The sequence below is a fragment of the Coptis chinensis genome, chromosome 7 (genome assembly GCF_015680905.1).
Source record: "Coptis chinensis isolate HL-2020 chromosome 7, ASM1568090v1, whole genome shotgun sequence".
Taxonomy (NCBI): domain Eukaryota; kingdom Viridiplantae; phylum Streptophyta; class Magnoliopsida; order Ranunculales; family Ranunculaceae; genus Coptis; species Coptis chinensis.
Window position 1 is genome coordinate 64,906,280 of NC_141462.1, and position 18,386 is coordinate 64,924,665.

Consider the following 18,386-nt stretch of genomic DNA (forward strand, 5'->3'; position numbering starts at 1 on the left):
AGTAATAATTATGAGCCTCAATTTTCAAATTTTTATAGTGACTCATACAATCAAAAGTTTCCTAGTCATCCAAACTATTCATGTAATTCCACCAATAACAATCAACCCGACCATTCAAATTCAACCTAACCCATCACAAGATGCGACATCAACCGAGTCACTCAAACGCCAATAACTATGACTATCAAACACCATACCAACCAGACCACACACCACCACCAAGCTTCACCTCGGCTAACAACATTCGATGAAATGATGGCCCAAACCAAAATAATACTTCAGAAATCAACGGAACCTAAAGATACTAGGTTCACTGCGCCCGGAACATTTCTACCATCCCGGAGATCGACACTATTCCCATAACTAACCCAAATCAACCTAGTTCACACCTACCCTACATTTCATGAACCATTGCCTTCCTAAAACCCCTCCCATTAACCATGATATTAACTCCACACCCCACTGGATGAGGAAATTCTTGTAAACGACTCTTTAGGACTAGTTTCGGATGACCACTCAAACTTGAGCGATGTCTCCGAGGAACTTCCCACTGATCCACCTGATGATGAATATAATGATTACACTTTAGAAGATATTTATAAAGATGTGACGAAGGAAGAATTTGATAACTATTGGCATTCTCGTAATATGGACCCTCCTGTTGAGCATGTCCAGGCCTTTGAGTTTGCAAACCGCACTCGGCTGGATGATGTCTCGACACATTCGAATGAGGCCATTGAGGATACTTGTAGTGTTTTAAAGGAAGAAGGTGAGGACATGGAGATTAACAATTCAAATCTAAGGCATGAACAAGTTAATGTGCAAGAAAAACGAAAAGTTACATCTTTAGAGCAATGTGAATCTCAATTCAGTTTGGCGGTGAGGAAATAACAATGGAAGAAATAGAGGAAAATCTTAAAGATAAAGCCACGAACCACAACCTTGTGGATTCAAATAAGCCGGATGTAGAGTTCTTAAGAGCATGTGAGGATCCACCACCCGATGAACCACTAACCAACCACCATCCACTGAGTTACCACCTCCTATAATCCAACCATCTACCACAACTAAGTCATCCATTCACCCACCATTTAAAAGGAACCTCGATTTTGCCCTTGAGCCAATTGCCTCAGAGACCATCTATAATTTTTTCAACCCTCACGGTGAAGAGTGTTTGCCTAGCACACAATCCCATGAGTACACCATTCGATAATTGAGAGACAAACTCGACCGAGTGTGTAGTGAAAACCTAGTTTGTCTTATTTTTTTTCATCTAAGCTTAATGAAAGACATCGGGATCCACACTTCATTCCCTTCTCACCTAAAAGTATCGCTAATTCATCTTTTTGGTCATTCAAACTATTTAAAACAATTACAACATGATGGTTTGCATATGTTCTTTGATAGGATGCATAAGTTTTCATTCCTTTGCTTACATGTTTGCTTCCAATTATACAACATTATTCGTTTGGGAGTGCATTTAGTATCATATTTTTATGGCTAGACCCCAACTCTTCCGACTATTTGTTTATAGTTGACCACGCATCATCCACTTTGTGCCACCCCAGTTTCATGCTTGTTTGGGGGTGTGCAGATCTAGGAATCGGAATTAAAATGACCCCACATTAAGTCTCGGGAATCTAACTTTAAAAGACCCACGTTTTAAAACAAATTTTTACAAACCTATTTTCAAAATTTGTTTGGGGGTGGGGTGTTTGGTTTTTCCATTCTTGATCACTCAAATTCCTATTCTTACCCCCACCTCATTGCCTTGAAGAGTAGCTAGATTTCTTCTTGTTTGTTGTTTTGATGTTGTTTTTATTATTTTTTTAGTAGATAGGATGTTACGTTGTTAAATTCCGTAGTTAACTTTGAATTTGGTAGTTAAATGTTGTTTGAATTTCAATTTTAATATAATGTTGTTCTTTTCAAATTGTGCATGGTTTTATTGTTAATCCCACCTTCCCGAATTGTTTGGGGTGGTATTATTTATTCTATCATGATTTGTAGAAGATCCTCCATTTTAGAGTTTGTTTTGGAGTGAAGGTTGAGAATATTGTCATAATTGGCATACCTATGATTAGATGTGGTGGTATGATGAAATCTAAGAGAGTTTAGAAGTTACTAGTCTAAATCCAATTATAAAGATATTAGGGTTGTTATAGAATCAAGAATATGAGTTGTTTCCGTTTTGGGTTCGAAATTTTATTGTTTCGAAATTGCCTTAAAGCTTTTGGTAACTTACCGATTCGTTTTAACAATTTAAAACCTATAAAAACTTCATTCATTCTACACTCACAACCCACACTACACCTAACTTCCATTTCTCACCTTTCACTCCCACGCTTCCCACGTTTAAATCGCATTTTTCACCAATCAACACCTCGAGCACGCCAGCGCCCGCTTCCTTTCGCTTCTCTACACTTTTTTGTCGAAATTTTGTTCGGGCGCGCCCGCTTCAAGGTCAGCGACTTCGCTCTCAAACACTGGAATTCCAAATACCGCGAGCGACTTGCGCCTAGTTAGTTGGCCTTTCGGCGCCGACTTCCGTCGACCAGAAAAATTCCAATTTTCCGCGGGTTGTTCCCGTTCATTCGCGGTTGTTCGAGCGTAGTTCGAGATGACATCTCCTATAATAATCTTGGAACAGTCTTTCAAAGATTTGTTTCAAAGCACTACTTATGGTGCTTGGTTTCGTAGTGATCACACACGTAGGCCGGGAACCGCTTATGGTTCTTGCTAGCATTTGTTCTTGGACTTGCTATGCCCGCTGAAATACAAGACCCATGGTGCTATTGGGTAGATAATATGTATGTCTATACTTATGAGTTTTGCATGAGTCGGTATGGGGCGGGCATTTTCCGTATCGTCGACCAAGAGGAATATAACGTCGCCTTTGGTAGCTTTGTCCATGAACATAGGAACTGTTATGTTTTGGATCATGCTAAACATTTTAGGGAATGGTATTTTTCTTACGTGAATGATGCCACTTGCGGCGTCTTCCTTTGCTTTAGCCACGGGGCGTATGTGCCATGACCTTCCCGAACTTTGATGTCTAGTTTAGCTCGAGCCCATAGCATGAGGCATAAGTACCTTCTTATGCCTATTCTAATTTCCCCGTATTATGCTATGTTTCTTTCCTATTTTTTTGTGCCCGTTTCACGGATTGGGTTGGGGTTCGACATTGTGAGACCCACCAATTATATTATCGGATCTTTCCGTGCAATGACTTGGCAAGGGTGGAGGATACAACCTCATCGGGTTGCACCTTACACCCCATCCGACTAAGTGGCGCTTTAATAGGTTAGCAATCATAGATGATAAATGGCGTGAAGCATGGCAAATTATCATGGCATGGCGGGGCCGAAGGAACCTCACTTCTTTATAGAAAAGGAGGATGACGAGTTAAACGCGGCTGAAGTGGAGGTATGTTTTTAGTTTGGCCGCTTATGTCCCAAACAATTTATTTCTTGTTAACCCCATAATGGATGGAACTCTTATAGAGTTCGTCCGTTTTCTTTCTATATTAGTATGTTATAACCTTGTTTTGCGGATGTTCGAATTTCCAGCGTTTCCATGGTATTTTTTCCTACCCTCTCTATTTAAATACTTTGAGGACAAAGCATGTTTTCTTGTTTGGGGGTGGGCATAGAAACACGGTAATTAAGGCATCTGTTAGATATAAATATGTATAATATGCACTTGTTTTCTAGTAAAAATTTCAAAAATTTCAAAAATATAAATAAATAAGTTATGCTACACACTTAGGAATATTGGTATTGTTTTTTTCTCTATGCTCTTAATAATCTAGAAGTCTCATATAGCTTTTGCATTAGAATAATTGTTAGAAACTTAGGTTAATATGTAGGTAATACTCTTTTGCATCTATCTATAAATATATTACATGAGTATCTATGATTGTTAGCAATAAGTTTCTGAAATCTAGGCTAGAGTACTTATTCTACAAATCTGTGAGAATATAGCCTAAAGTCTTATATGAGTGAAACATTTGAGAAATGACACAAGGGAGAAGTAAAATCCGGATCTTGAAATCACACCGTCCACTTGCTTGATCACTAAACCATATCCTAAAAGCGAGAATTTAGGCCCTCTTTGGATCGATATAGCCGAAAATTCAAACCTATAAATTATTTTCCCTAATTAGTCATTAATCGAGCCTTTCATTAGCCCTTCCATAAACCACAATTCCTTTACCATGTTAAAAAACAAAACAAAATATATATATATAAAAAAAAAAAAAAAAAATCAATCAACCTACCCATTTTAGAATAAGTCCGGAGGATAGAATGAGGAAGAAAGAAAAAGAGAAAACACATGTAAACAAAAATTAGTTAGTTGCTTCTTGGAAATAAAGAAAAGAAGTTTCCATCCAAAGAAAAAAAAAATAGAAATAAATCAAAACTCGAAAATAGAATAATAAAAGGGAGTCAAAAGCCAAAGAAAAGAAAAAAGAAAAATATGGCTAAGGATGGAAACAAAGTGTAGAAGCAAAGTAAATAACAAGGTTTCTCTAGTTACATAATATGAAGACTCTTATCTCGGACTTGTCCTTTTTGAATATCCATTTCCTTCCTTCTTAAACCATCTCCTAATCCCCTGACACCTAATAAAGACCTCTAGCTTTGATTAGGAATAGGTTAGTGTGATAGTAAGTGGCGGATGTGTTTGATCGACTCCGGCTTTCTTGTGTGTCATTGAGATTGTAAGGTAAAGTGTGCCCAATTGCTGACCGGAGTAGTGAAACTTGAGCCGAAAAATCGAGTGATTTTTGTCTTGACTTTGATGTGAGGACCTACTTAATATTCCGAAGTTTCAGAAAAACGAACCTGCTAGGCATTTCATAGTATTACTCATAGTATATATATTTGTATTATAGATAATTGATTATTATGCATATATTAGCTTAGGTTTTGACTTGGTTATTCTTATTCATTTGCTAATTGTATAGATAGTTGAGACATGAATGAGAAAAACAATAGTTTTATTTCTTAGTCGTTGTAGTATAGAAGAAGTTTGTGAGTACCTTCACTGGAAAACTCTCACGAGGTTAGGGAATTCCTAGTGGTTTAAAGGCCTTGTTGCATATATGGTCAATGCTGTCGCACTTTCAGTAAACGCTAGTAGATAGAACTCCATTTTGGTCACTTATTCTAATTTCTCATATTTGCTTGAGGACAAGCAAAATGCTGTTTGGGGTGGTTTGATAAGAGCCCAAAACTGTAGTTTTAACCCCTTAATAATCATACTTTTAGACCAATTATGTGAGTAATAATTAAGAGTTAATACCGATTCACGTGTTTTTATGTATTTCGGGGCTTCAAAGTCCATTATGTGGATATGTACCACTTTAGCGAGATAATGGAGCAAGGGTTGGTTGCTAAGAAGTTCTATGATTAAAGGCCAAGATTCAAGAAGACAAAGCCTTTGTAAAGCCCGTCAAAAGATGAAAAGTCAAAGTCCACGCGGGCGTAAACTTGATCAAGACAAAGTTAAGCGAGAACTTCCGAAGACCATATCTTTGGACTCAGACCTCGAATTGGGTCTATCTTATGTCAAAACGACCGACTCGGAAGAGCTTTCCAATGGTCCAAGCCTTGACCCAATCAGAGGAGAAAAAAGTGGACGAAACATCTGTCGAAGCCAACTGCAGTGAAGAGCCCTTTTGGGTTGAAAGAATTGGGTTTTGGGCCTGATTCTCTGGCCCAAAACATGGCTCCAAGCCCATACACGATTTTTGGATCTGAAACATATAAAAACAAAGTAAAACTTAGTTCTTAAGTTATCTAATTTTATTTAGAAAACTAGTTCCTTGTAATGGTAGCTAGGGTTAGGTTAGAAAAAGTAGATCTAGATCTAATTAGTTTTAATTAATTAGTCGCAAATTCTTGTTTTAGTTTAAACATTTGAATCATTGTTCTTCATTTCATTAGATAAATAAAATAGTTATTATTAGTCATTTCGATTTTGTCATCTTACATTTATAGATCTAGTTTAAATTCTTGTTTGTTATCATTATTAGTTTAATTCAATTTTTGCATGAGTAGTTTCGAATTGAGTTTAAACAAGTAAAATTCAAATCTTTATATTATGTCTTGTTTAGATTCCATGAGAAATGATAGTTTAATGACTCTAGGCTAACCCTCCATTAGAGGGTTGAGGAAGCCTCGGTGAAAACTTGATTTTGTTAGCTTAGAATTAGATCCCCGATAATCTATTCAATTCTAGAAGTAATTAGTTCACCATGAGAATGGGTTTAATGCTTCACATGCTAGTTATTACTTGGTAGAGATTGTCATGAATAGTTAGGGATTAGATTTACCAAATTGAACATTTCAATTTGGAGTCACGTGATTCTTTGTTAGTAGATTAAGTAGAGTTAAAAGGCGGAATCAATCCCCTAATTCCTTATCATAGAGTCCAGTTAGTATTTCAGTTGAATTATCGTATCTTGTTAGTATAAATTGAATCCGTAGTATAATCATAGAATAGATATTTCATATAACACATCACTCTCACTGTTCCTTGTGTTTGATAAATTGAATTCTATTTAAGTCTTGAAGGTTTAAGAGTGGAACGAATCCTTACTCGTTGTATTGCATGATTTTGTTTTGAGAGTAAAAAATATTGATTTAAACGTAAGAACGGTAGGATTACGTATTAGTGTTCTTGTAGCATTAATATTTAGGATTCTACTGTTTTTTCGGGTTATCAAGATGCATAGGGTATATATACTATAATGCTAACAGATCGATGTTTTATATAGTATTAGGACTCTTAAGATATTGAACCAAGTTGCATCCTTTTCTATGAGTGGACGAATCAATTCTGTTTGTTGTATTTTACTCTGGCAAGGGTATTTATGTAACTTCTTTAAAGAAAACGAGGGCTTCAATAGTAAATTCATCACGTCGTTAATTTTTTTTCCGATTTTGCCCCTTGCCAAACACGAATATTACAGCTCAAGCTATTTTTTGTTTTATTTTTTTATTTTATCTTTTTGCAGGGGTAAAATGGTAGTTTCACATCCATAAATTAATGAAAAATAAAATAAAATCGGAAATTGTTAACGTGGAGGAGACACCTACAAAGAGGCTAGAGGCTAGTGTATTTAAAGTTTTTAAACTGCTACTTTGACCGTCATAACAGGTTCACCAACGGGTCAACATGGTCAGACGTTAATTTGTTTGAGGTCGAAAATTTCGTCCTCCCAAATATCCTCACCACCTTTTCCAGCAATGACCTTTATCCAACAATGCCAATTAATCTCCACCCAAAAATAATCCATTATTTCTCAAAACATTTCCCTCTAACCATCATTCCCATGCAACATGATCATGCGTTCTGAAACAAACGACGTGGATATAGAACAAGGACTAATAACAACATGTCCATTAAAACCATACCCCTATCCATCATCAACATCTTCTTCACCACCATCTCTAATACTATCTGCATCTTGTAGACGTAACGATCAAATCAATGCATCATCAGTTCCAGCATTAGTTTTATCGAACTCTGGAAAACGTATCGACCAAGTTGGTCGAAAAAAGTACGTAAAACAAGTAACGGGACGACACAACGATACGGAATTACATTTAGCTGCACAAAGAGGAGATGTAGTAATGGTGAAACAGATTTTAGAGAATATTAATGATCAAATAGTTGGTACATTGAGTGGTGCAGATTTTGATGCAGAGGTTAAGGAGATTCGGTATGCGGTGGTTAATGAGGTGAATGAATTGGGAGAGACGGCTTTGTTTACTGCGGCGGAGAAAGGGTATATTGAGTTGGTGCAAGAATTGTTGAAATATACTAATAAGGAATGTGTTTCGAGGAAGAATCGATCGGGGTTTAATGCTTTGCATATTGCTGCTAGTCAAGGACACCAAGGTTATTATTTGATATATTAAGTTTTGTTGAATTTTAGCTTGTGTATTATTTGTGTTTGTGTGTATGATGTAGTGCGTAATAAGAACATTTTAAGATTGTGTATATTGAAATTGTGATCTTTGAAGAAAAACCTAGTCAACTCTGACTCCACGAGAATAGATTGAATTTAAGGTTTCAGAACCTATCGCAACCATTACACGAACTCGAGAGTAAAGACCAAAATCTTATAAGAATCAGGCTATATCTCATAAAAATTATGAGCCTCATGGTATATATTTTTCCATGATAACAAAATTAATAGGCATTATACACCACAGTATAGAAGCCATCATGATTGAACCCGTAGGAAACAGGGAGGGGGGGTCGGTTTTAGCAGCAGGAAAGATGTGCCACGCGCTCACCTAGACTTCAGAGATTAGGCGCAAGGCTCAATCCTGGTGACCAGTCTGTACCTGTGAGGCTGTGACTTCATAGGTGAGATCCAAGTCTACTATACTCCAAGAGCTCTCTAGAGTAATCCCTACTATCTTTTAAAGTATTTAGAAAAAACCCATTGTGGAAACCTAGAAAGAACCTTTAATTTCTGAAAGCCTTTTCTTTCTTTTTAATTTTTTTTTACCAGCACACTAGTTCTGTTTAAGAAAAGTCTGCAAATCCATTAACTAAATATCTGTAAATTTATGGTATCTTCGCCGGTAGAATTTCAGGTTGAGCTCTTTCTCTTTACACATTTGTGAATGTAGATCCCGTCATCTGAAGGTTAATAAACCAACCTATATGATTTGTTTGGTAACTCAAGTCTGATAACATTTTCATGAAGTAAAATACTGCAGAGACGCTACTTCCACGTACTCTTCAACTTGGGAAAGCGTCATAGATGCGATCTAATAATTGAAAGACTTATAGTAGCACATTCTCATAAACTCTGTCCAGTTCAAAACATGGGTGTTACCAGATCCATGTCCTAATATAGATTGCTAGAAGTTGCGCACCAAGGGGTATTAATGTTCGACATTGTCTGTCTCTAACCAGACCGCAAGAAAACAGAGTTTGTGCATAGAAACACAATTCCATGTGGATGATACAAATTCTATGAACCAAACACAAATTGTGTAATCCTGTTAGTGTGGAGGCATGCACATACTTGTTCGCATTGTTCTCGCTACATATAATCATCTCTAACAGATCTCATCCTTTATGTAACTTATGTTCCATAATGAAAGGATGGCATGAAGGCAGAAGGGAAGTAATCTAGTTCTTCTGTCCCTTTAAATTATGTTTCATAATCCTGACAGTTGGACTTATCCTGACCACTTCTATACAGCTGTTGTTCAGGTGCTTTTGGACCATGACCCCGGGCTAAGCAAAACACTGGGACCATCAAACACAACCCCTCTTATATCTGCTGCTACAAGAGGTCATATATATGTAGTGAATGAATTGCTATCAAAAGATCCTAGCTTACTAGAATCTTCTCGATCCAATGGAAAAAATGCACTACATTTAGCTTCCCGACAAGGTCATGTAGAAATTGTGAAAGCATTGCTTGATATGGATCCACAATTGGCACGAAGAACCGACAAGAAAGGGCAGACTTCATTGCATATGGCCGTCAAAGGAGTTAACTGTGAAGTGGTAATGTTGCTTCTTGTGGCAGATGCAGCTATTGTGATGCTCCCAGATAAGTTTGGTAACACTGCATTACACATAGCCACCAGGAAAAAGCGGGCAGAGGTACTTCTTCGTAATTCCAAACTTCATATCCGCATCAATTTGCATGATCAACTTTATCTTCATTTACCTTGAGCTACGTATAGATATTCATGTTATGACTTTTCTTACGTTTTCATTTTTATCTTCACAAGTGAAAAATAGTAGTGATAGCACATCCATTTTATTGCGCGCCCCATCATTGTTGAAGTGTTGAACTATGTTTATCAGAAAAGTGATTAAAGTCTTGGTAATGGTCCAAGCCATAAACCTTAAACTTTGTATGTTGTAGAGAAAAAAGAGTTTTTTCTGTTTTTCACGTTCAGAGCCTTGATCAAGGCCAGAGTGAAGCGACCAGCTCATGGTCCAGTTGTTTTTGCGACCGCCTCAGGTCTTTTTGGGGCTTCGCATTCTGAATCAGCGATTTTGGTTTTGGTATAAAAAACAAAAATCAGTTTTTTGAAAACCTAACTTTTCCAAAACCAAGAAAGAGAGAGATTATAAGAGAGCAATTCTTTGTGAGTTGAGTGTTCATTCTTTGTGAGTGAATTGAGAGACTTGTAATCATTTACTCGGGACATCCAAAGAAAGCTTGGAACTTCGCGATGTGGAAGTAGGCAAATTGCCTAACCACGATATATCTTGTCTTGTGGTTTGTTCTTCCTTTACATTAATTGTTTTACTTTATATGCTTGTTATTTGATATTGAGAAGTGTTGGGATATTGCTTGGAGGGTGTTGAAGTCTTGTCTAGTGTGAAGGATCGATCTTTGTGTAGGATTGATCCGTTTTGTTGTGGGTAACGTTGTTTCCGCGACTTATATATTCACAAACAATTGGTATCGGAGCGTAGGTATCGACCTAGGATTTTGAGTTTAGTGCTCAAAATTTGTGTAGACAAGGTGTTTGATTAAATTCGAGGTGAAACCTGTTTCTTTTGGGTTATTGTGTGTAACTTGAAAGATGGCTCCCAAGATGTCAAACGCAAGATTTGAAGTAGAAGTTTAATGGGAAGAATAACTTTGGGATTTGGCAAGTCCAAGTAAAGGACATCCTCATCCAACAAGGTTTGCCTGAAGGCTTTAAAGGGGATTAAATCTAAGGCGCGAAAGTATGAGTAATGATGATTGGGAAGAGTTCGATCTTCAAGCTTGTTCATCAATCCGGTTATGTCTTGCTAATGAGTTATGTATAGTGTGATGGGAGAAAATACCTCCGCCCGGTATTTGGCTCAAACTAGAGTCTATGTTTATGACCAAGAGCATGATTTAACAAGATGTACCTTAAGAAGCGTCTTTATCGGTACATGATGGTCGATGGTTCAACGATGCAAGAACACGCTTAGTGAGTTCCGTCGACGTCCTAGCGGATTATTTGAATGTTGGTATGAAGATGGATGATGAGGATCAAAGCGGCATGTTTAATATTCTCCTTGCCGAAAGCTATGAGCATCTAATGACTACATTCATGAACGTAGAGAAGTCGCCGATCTTGACGAAGTTCAAAGTGCACTTCTTTCTTATGAGTTGATGAAGAAGACACGTGTAGAGAATAGCATTGATGCAGTCGGGGCTAGTGGCAAGAGGAAATTCAGATGAACGTAATTATTCAAGTAATGAGAATTCTAGGTCCAAGTCAAAGAAGCCTTTAAAATATGTACAACAAGCTACAATTGCAATGAAAAGGGACATTATGCAAGTAATTGTCCTCACCAAGAAAGAGAACAAGAGATGGTCGGAAGAAAGGTAAGACAAAAATTTGAGGCAAATTATGCTTCGGCTCTCAAGAGGATGAGTTCAGTCTCTGTGTGTCCACACAAGACTATATGACCGAAAAGTGGATTCTTGATTCCGGATGTTCCTATCATATGTGCCCGAATAGAAAGTGGTTTACTTCTTATGAGAGCATTGATGGTGGTTCCGTTTTAATGGGTAATGACATTGCTTGTAAGACGGTAGGAATTGGAACTATACGGGTCAAGATGTATGATGGTGTAGTGAGAACTTTAACCGATGTGAGACATGTTCTTGAGCTAAAGAAAAGTCTTATTTCTCTTGGTACCTTGGATTCCAAAGGCCACAAGTTTGTGGGCGAAGGTGGAGTCCTAAATATTGTTAATGGCTCTTTAGTTGTTATGAAGGGTAAAAATATGGAACCTTGTATACTCGATAGGTAGTACGGTGATAGGCGATGTAGCAGTGGGTGCATGTAGTAATGATTCTGAGTGCACTAAGATATGGCATATGCGTTTAGGGCATATGAGTGAAAAGGGTTTGTCTGAGTTGTGCAAGCGAGGGTTCTTGAAGAACTTGAAGAAGCCAAGTATGGGGTTCGCGTGAGCATTGCGGCCTATGGGAACCAGTCTTGAGAGTCAAGTTCAAGTCAAGCAAGCACACGACAACAGGCATCCTTGATTATGTGCATACGGATGTTTGGGGACCCTCCAGGGTGGCTTCCAAAGGAGGTAACCGCTATTATGTCTCATTCATTGATGATCATACTCGCTATGTGTGGGTGTATATGATGAAATCGAAAGATGAAGTGTTTGAACCATTAAAAAGTGGAAGGCAAAGGGTTGAGAATCGCACGATAGGAAGGTAAAGACATTACGGTCCGACAATGGTAATCGAGTATACCTATGGACCTTTCTAAGAGTTAAATGCGCGCAATGAGGAATTGCCGCATTACACTAGGATAAATAAAGGGCACGCCATGTGAGAATGGAATGGCGAGAGGATGAATAGAACTTTACTTGAAAGAGCAAGATGTTTATTGTCTAATGCGGTCTAGGCAAAGAGTATTGGGTAGATCACGGTGTCCATGCGTGTTACATGCATATAATAGGTCACCATTACCAGCTATAGATTGCGGACACCTTATGAGGTGTGGTCGTAACCCACCGATTATAGTATTTTTCGAAAGTGTTTGGATCGACTTACTACCATGTGAGGGACGACAAGCTAGATCCTGTGAGCTAAGAAGGCCATATTCTTAGGCTTCACAAATGGGGTAAAGGGATATAGATTGTGGTGTCTAGAAGACCACAAGTTCCCCGGTCGCCAGAGATGTTACCTTTGATGAGACTTCCGTGTTATCTTTGATGGTTTCCGGCGGAAGTAGGCGCGTAATGGCGAAGTCTATAGAAGTTCAAGCTAATGAGCTTGAGTTGTCTGATGCAGCAGATGACTGGTTAGATCATGATGAGGTACCAAATCATGGAACCACACAGCAACAAGAAGAAGAGCAAGAGCATCCGCAACTTGTAGTGGCTGACCCTAAGCCACAAAGACAAGTTAAAGAAGTGCACAAGTATAGGCACGAGAAGCCGGTGAAACACTATGGTCAGGTGGATTTAGTGGCATATGCACTGAATATCGAAGATGATGAGCCAGATAGCTTCAAGAAAGCTGTTAGAGATGCTCATTACAGAGATTGGTTGGTAGCTATGCAAGCAGAGATGGAATCTCTTGATAAGAATCACACATGGGACCTAGTTTTATTGCCAAAGGGCAAAAGGACTATCGGCAGTAAATGGGTGTTCAGAAAGAAAGATGTCCTCCCTGAGTCCGACAGTACTGGGTACAAGGCAAGAGTGGTAGCAAAGGTTTTTTCACAGAAGGAAGGAGTTGACTACAATGAGGTATTTTCCCCGGTGGTCAAACATACGTCCATTCGTATGTTATTAAGTTTAGTTGCTCACTTCAACTTGGAGTTAGAGCAACTTGATGTGAAAACTGCTTTCTTGCATGGGGACTTGGAAGAAGAGATCTATACGAGACAACCTGAAGGGTTTGTCGTTGCTGAGAAAGAAGATTATGTATGCAAATTGAATCGGTCACTGTACAGGTTAAAACAATCACCTAGGCAATGGTACAAACGCTTTGACACATTCATGATACAACATGAGTACACCCGAAGTAAGTATGACTGCTGTGTCTACTTTAGAAGGCTTCGTGGTAATGACTTCATCTATCTCCTGCTTTATGTGGATGACATGCTTATTGCTTCCAAAAGTATGGTGGAGATAGACAAGTTGAAATCTCAACTTAGCTCTGAGTTTGAGATGAAAGACTTAGGTGGAGCCAAGAAGATACTGGGCATGGAGATTGACAGAGATAGGAAGAAGCGACGGATAGTTGTATCTCAGAAGAAATACATTCAGAAAGTAATTTCTCGATTTGGTATGGAGAATGCAAAGTCGGTTTCTACACCTTTAGCTGGGCATTTTAGGCTTTCAGCTAAGTTCTCTCCTAGTTCGGTGGAGGAACAAAAGCATATGGCAAATGTTCCTTATGCAAGTGCCGTGGGCAGTTTGATGTATGCTATGGTGTGCACACGCCCAGACATTTCACAGGCAGTTAGTGTTGTCAGCAGGTATATGGCAAATCCGGGAAGCAGCATTGGGAGGCAGTGAAATGGGTACTAAGGTACTTGAAGGGTACCTTGGATGTGGGATTAGCTTATGGTGGAGGCACTTGTTATGTCAATAGATTTGTAGATTCTAATTATGCAGGTGATCTAGATAGACGACGATCGACTACTGGTTATGTGTTTATGATGCATGGTGCACCGGTTAGTTGGAGGTCTATGCTTTCAGCATTTCTGATTGCTCTATCTACTACTTGAGGCGAGTATATGGCGATGCTGGCGAGGCAAAGAAAGAGGCACTATGGCTTCAAGGTCTTCTAGATGATTTGGGTATTGAGCAGAACAGTGTTGCTTTATATTGTGATAGTCAGAGTGCTATTCATTTGGCGAAGAACCAAGTTCATCATGGTCGGACCAAGCATATTGATGTCCGTTATCACTTTATACGGGATATCATTGAGGATGGTGATGTAGCACTTGAGAAAGTAGACACCCATGACAATCTTGCTGATATGTTGACGAAAGTTGTCACCGGAGTTAAGTTCCAACACTGTTTGGACTTGCTCCAGATCCTACATGTTTGAAAGAGCCCTGTGTGGGCATAGCCCTTCGGGGCAGTTGACTGCGAGTCTTCATTTCTGGAGGTGTTCCTACTGGATGTGATCTTACTGGATGTGTTCGGCTTGGTTTTATGTGTTAAAACCTCACCGAGGTGGAGAATGTAGAGAAAAAAGAGTTTTTTCTGTTTTTTTTCACGCTCGAGGCGTGCACAAGGCTTCGAGTGAAGCGACCAGCCATGGTCCAATGTTTTACGCCAACCAACCGTAGACCACGCCGAAGAAGCGCCCGCCAGCTTTCGAGTCTTTTTTTGTGGGCTTCGCTCAGTAACCGCAATTTTGGTTTTTTGGTATAAAAACAAAATCAGTTTTTTGGAAAACCTAACTTTTTCCAAAACCAAGAAAGAGAGAGATTATAAGAGAGCAATTCTTTGTGAGTTGAGTGTTCATTCTTTGTGAGTGAATTGAGAGACTTGTAATCTGTTACTCAGGACATCCAGTAAAGCTTGGAACTCGCAGTGTGGAAGTAGGCAAATTGCCGAACCACGATATATCTCGTCTTATGGTTTGTTCTTCCTTTACATTAATTGTTTTACTTTATACGCTTGTTATTTGATATTGAGAAGTGTTGGGATATTGCTTGGAGGGTGTTGAAGTCTTGTCTAGTGTGAATGATCGATCTTTGTGTAGAATTGATCCGTTTGTTGTGGGTAACGTTGTTTCCGCACTTATATATTCACAACATATGTCATGGGAACCGTAAACCATTTGTGAAGGATCAGGAGAAGCACGATTGGACAACAAAGGGAGCTTGTGGGAAGTGGCGTAGGTTTGCATGAGAAATAGTTGTCTACTTGGATAACTATATCCCATAATCATTATCTCTGAGAATTAGTTAACAGCAAAGGGACTAGTGGAAGTGACATAGGTTTGCATGAGAATAGTTGTCTACTTGGATAACTAGAGCCCAAGATCGAAAGCAGTGCTGGATTCAATGGAGAGCAGGGTGCAACTGCTCATCTGCTCCCAAAGATTGGAAGCATCCTATATTGTAATAGTAATTAAGAATGATTATAGTAAGGATTTGCTTCCTGAATTTCTTTTTTCAGGATTTTGCATCCACTCACCCCCACTACAGGCCTAGGCAAGCACTATGCTCATCTTACATATGAAGGAAATAAATAAAATAATAAATCAGGCTTTGTAAAGCAAGTCTCAAGATATATTATTCCTGGCATGACTGGCAGTACACAGTAAGTCGAGCTTGTAATCAAGGAGATTACAATTCTATTGGCCATCATTTTGCAGTTAATAATCTTACAATGTAGTCTTTTTTTTCTGTGTACAATTGGCCATCGAGGAGATTACAATTCTATTGCGATTACAATGTAGTCTTTTTTTTCTTTTCTTTTTTTTTCGATCAGTTTACAATGTAGTCACAGTTGCAACTTGCAACAAATGCAACTTCTTTCTTTCCAATAAAACTTTATGGATCCTGCAATTTCGTTATGTTTGATGGAGTCCAGTTGTTGAATCCTTGGCACTTCAAGAGAGTCTTCACTATCATCAAGCGTTATTCTGACACCTCTGTGCCAAGATTTTGCAGAAAAGCTCTTACCATTTTGATTGCAATATTAAGTCATGCTAGGTAAATTTCCTACATGTTCCATCACGTGCTTATTATGCGCTTAACTTTGTACATCTTTCCGGTTGGAATTCCCAACTCACATGTTCTTTTTTGTTCCACGAGATTCCTTACATATTGATGTAATTGACCTTGTATTTTAGGCTTGTAAATTGGTCAATATAGATATTTTATACTAGCGACTATACGTCTTCCAATGGTACTATAATTCCTTCATTCCCTCTTTTGGTCTATCTACATTCCAGGAAAATCAAATGCTCCACGGACAGAGCAAAAGGTGGAGTGTTGGTTACTTTTTGAGGAACTCAAATGGTTTACCACTGTCGATACTGAGAGTCTTCATAGTAATCGACTCATGTCATCACCATCGAAGTAACAAACTAGACTGAATATAAGCCACGAGTTACGTATAATCTGCATAGTTTTTTACACCAACATTTGCTTATTGAGACATGCTCAGGGGAGCTTTGAAAAACCTCCAAGTGTTGCATGAAATTCTGTTCAAGCTTAGTTCTTCGTTTACGTGCTCTCCGGTATATTCTGCATCCAAGTATAACTTAAAGTAGATTGAGAATATAATAGTTCAGGATGTCAAATCATGAATCCACCTTGTCAAACTGCTAAATAATAAAATTTTGAGTTTGGCATTCTCATTTCTTGCAGATTGTAAGTGATCTGTTGTCTCTTCCTGATACTAACGTGAATGCACTGAATAGAGACCACAAGACACCACTTGACATAGCAGAAGATCTCCCTCTTTCTGAGGAATCGACGGATATAAGGGAATGTTTGGCTCATTATGGTGCAGTCAGGGCAAATGAGCTAAATCAGCCTAGGGATGAATTGAGGAAAACTGTTACACAGATCAAGAAAGATGTCCATATCCAGCTTGAGCAGACCCGGAGGACAAACAAGAATGTCAGTGGGATTGCAAAAGAACTTAAAAGGCTGCATAGAGAAGGGATTAACAACGCCACGAACTCCGTAACTGTCGTGGCCGTGCTCTTTGCTACAGTTGCATTTGCAGCAATTTTTACTGTACCTGGAGGTGATGATGAGACTGGGGTTGCAGTTATGGTATCACGTCCTGCTTTCCAAATCTTCTTCATCTTTAATGCCATTTCACTTTTCACATCCTTGGCGGTCGTGGTGGTTCAGATTACACTAGTTAGAGGAGAAACAAGAACAGAAAGGAGGGTGATAGAGGTGATCAACAAATTAATGTGGTTGGCATCCGTGGCGACCACAGTGGCATTTATCTCATCCTCTTATATAGTGGTGGGCCGGCACTATCAGTGGGCAGCAATCCTTATCACTGTTGTTGGGGGAGTAACAATGGCTGGAGTTCTTGGCACCATGACTTACTATGTGGTGAAATCTAAGAGGAAGCGGTCAGTCAGGAAGAAAGAGAAGTTGAAAAAGAGCATGTCCAACTCGTGGCGTCACTCTGAAATGTCTGATTCAGATATCAATCCTATATATGCCATTTAACGTGGGACGGTATTGATCATCTGACCTAAGGTGCATCACACTGTACTCTGGAGACAATGATGAGACGGCTATCACTACAAGGGCAAATCGGGCATGATAATGATGAGGCCAGCCTTTGATGTATCTCTTACTGGGAGGCGCAATGGCGGACCTAGGCGTGGGTTATCCCGTGCTGAAGCTCGGGTACATATACATATGCAAAAGCCCATATTAGTGTTTAGACAATTCGTGACAACATATCACACCAGCAATTTCAAGTTTATACGTTAAAAAAAATGTTGTTAACAAAACTTTTTTTTTTTTTGAATAAGTTTTTGGGGTTAGGCAGACCCCTACCTGTATTAAACTTTTATATAAACTTGACCTCTTTTATCCTCCTCCACAATACATGTCAGTTGTCTAGAGGAGGAACAAAATAGAGGACATCATTTACATTTGAAAGTGCTGATAGAAAGTCTGCTGCCCTATTACTTCTCTATAGACATGTATGAACCTAATGACAGAAAAGTTAACAAAACTTTGATATGATTGATAACACATATACAACTTACGATGAAGCCGGCCCTGGAGAATAGGAAATGGCAAGTAATTGGAACTTATTTTTTCGTATGAGGTTGTTATCGATGTTTCATAGTTAAAGCATGATATTGATAGTATATGCTTTTTCTCTGCCTTTACTTTGTAAACTCTAACGATGAATTTAGA

At 38.7% G+C, this 18,386-nt stretch overlaps 1 protein-coding gene across 1 annotated transcript; it reads left to right on the forward strand.

The window, feature by feature from the left end:
* Positions 1 to 7,169: 7,169 nt before the first annotated feature.
* On the forward strand, positions 7,170 to 18,161 carry LOC147488414 (ankyrin repeat-containing protein ITN1-like). Its single transcript, XM_086573480.1, has 3 exons — positions 7,170 to 7,911; positions 9,236 to 9,645; positions 16,854 to 18,161. The coding sequence occupies exons 1-3, from the start codon at positions 7,350 to 7,352 to the stop codon at positions 17,679 to 17,681; spliced, it is 1,800 nt and encodes a 599-aa protein (XP_086429606.1). The 5' UTR covers positions 7,170 to 7,349; the 3' UTR covers positions 17,682 to 18,161.
* The last annotated feature ends 225 nt before the right edge of the window (positions 18,162 to 18,386 follow it).

What these genes read in the sequence shown, in the direction of transcription:
- LOC147488414 (XM_086573480.1), top strand. Translation starts at nt 7,350, where the DNA reads ATGATCATGCGTTCTGAAACAAACGACGTGGATATAGAACAAGGACTA. An exon ending in TGCTAGTCAAGGACACCAAG is followed by an intron (nt 7,912 to 9,235) that starts GTTATTATTTGA and finishes ACTTCTATACAG; the next exon opens with CTGTTGTTCAGGTGCTTTTG. An exon ending in CCAGGAAAAAGCGGGCAGAG is followed by an intron (nt 9,646 to 16,853) that starts GTACTTCTTCGT and finishes CATTTCTTGCAG; the next exon opens with ATTGTAAGTGATCTGTTGTC.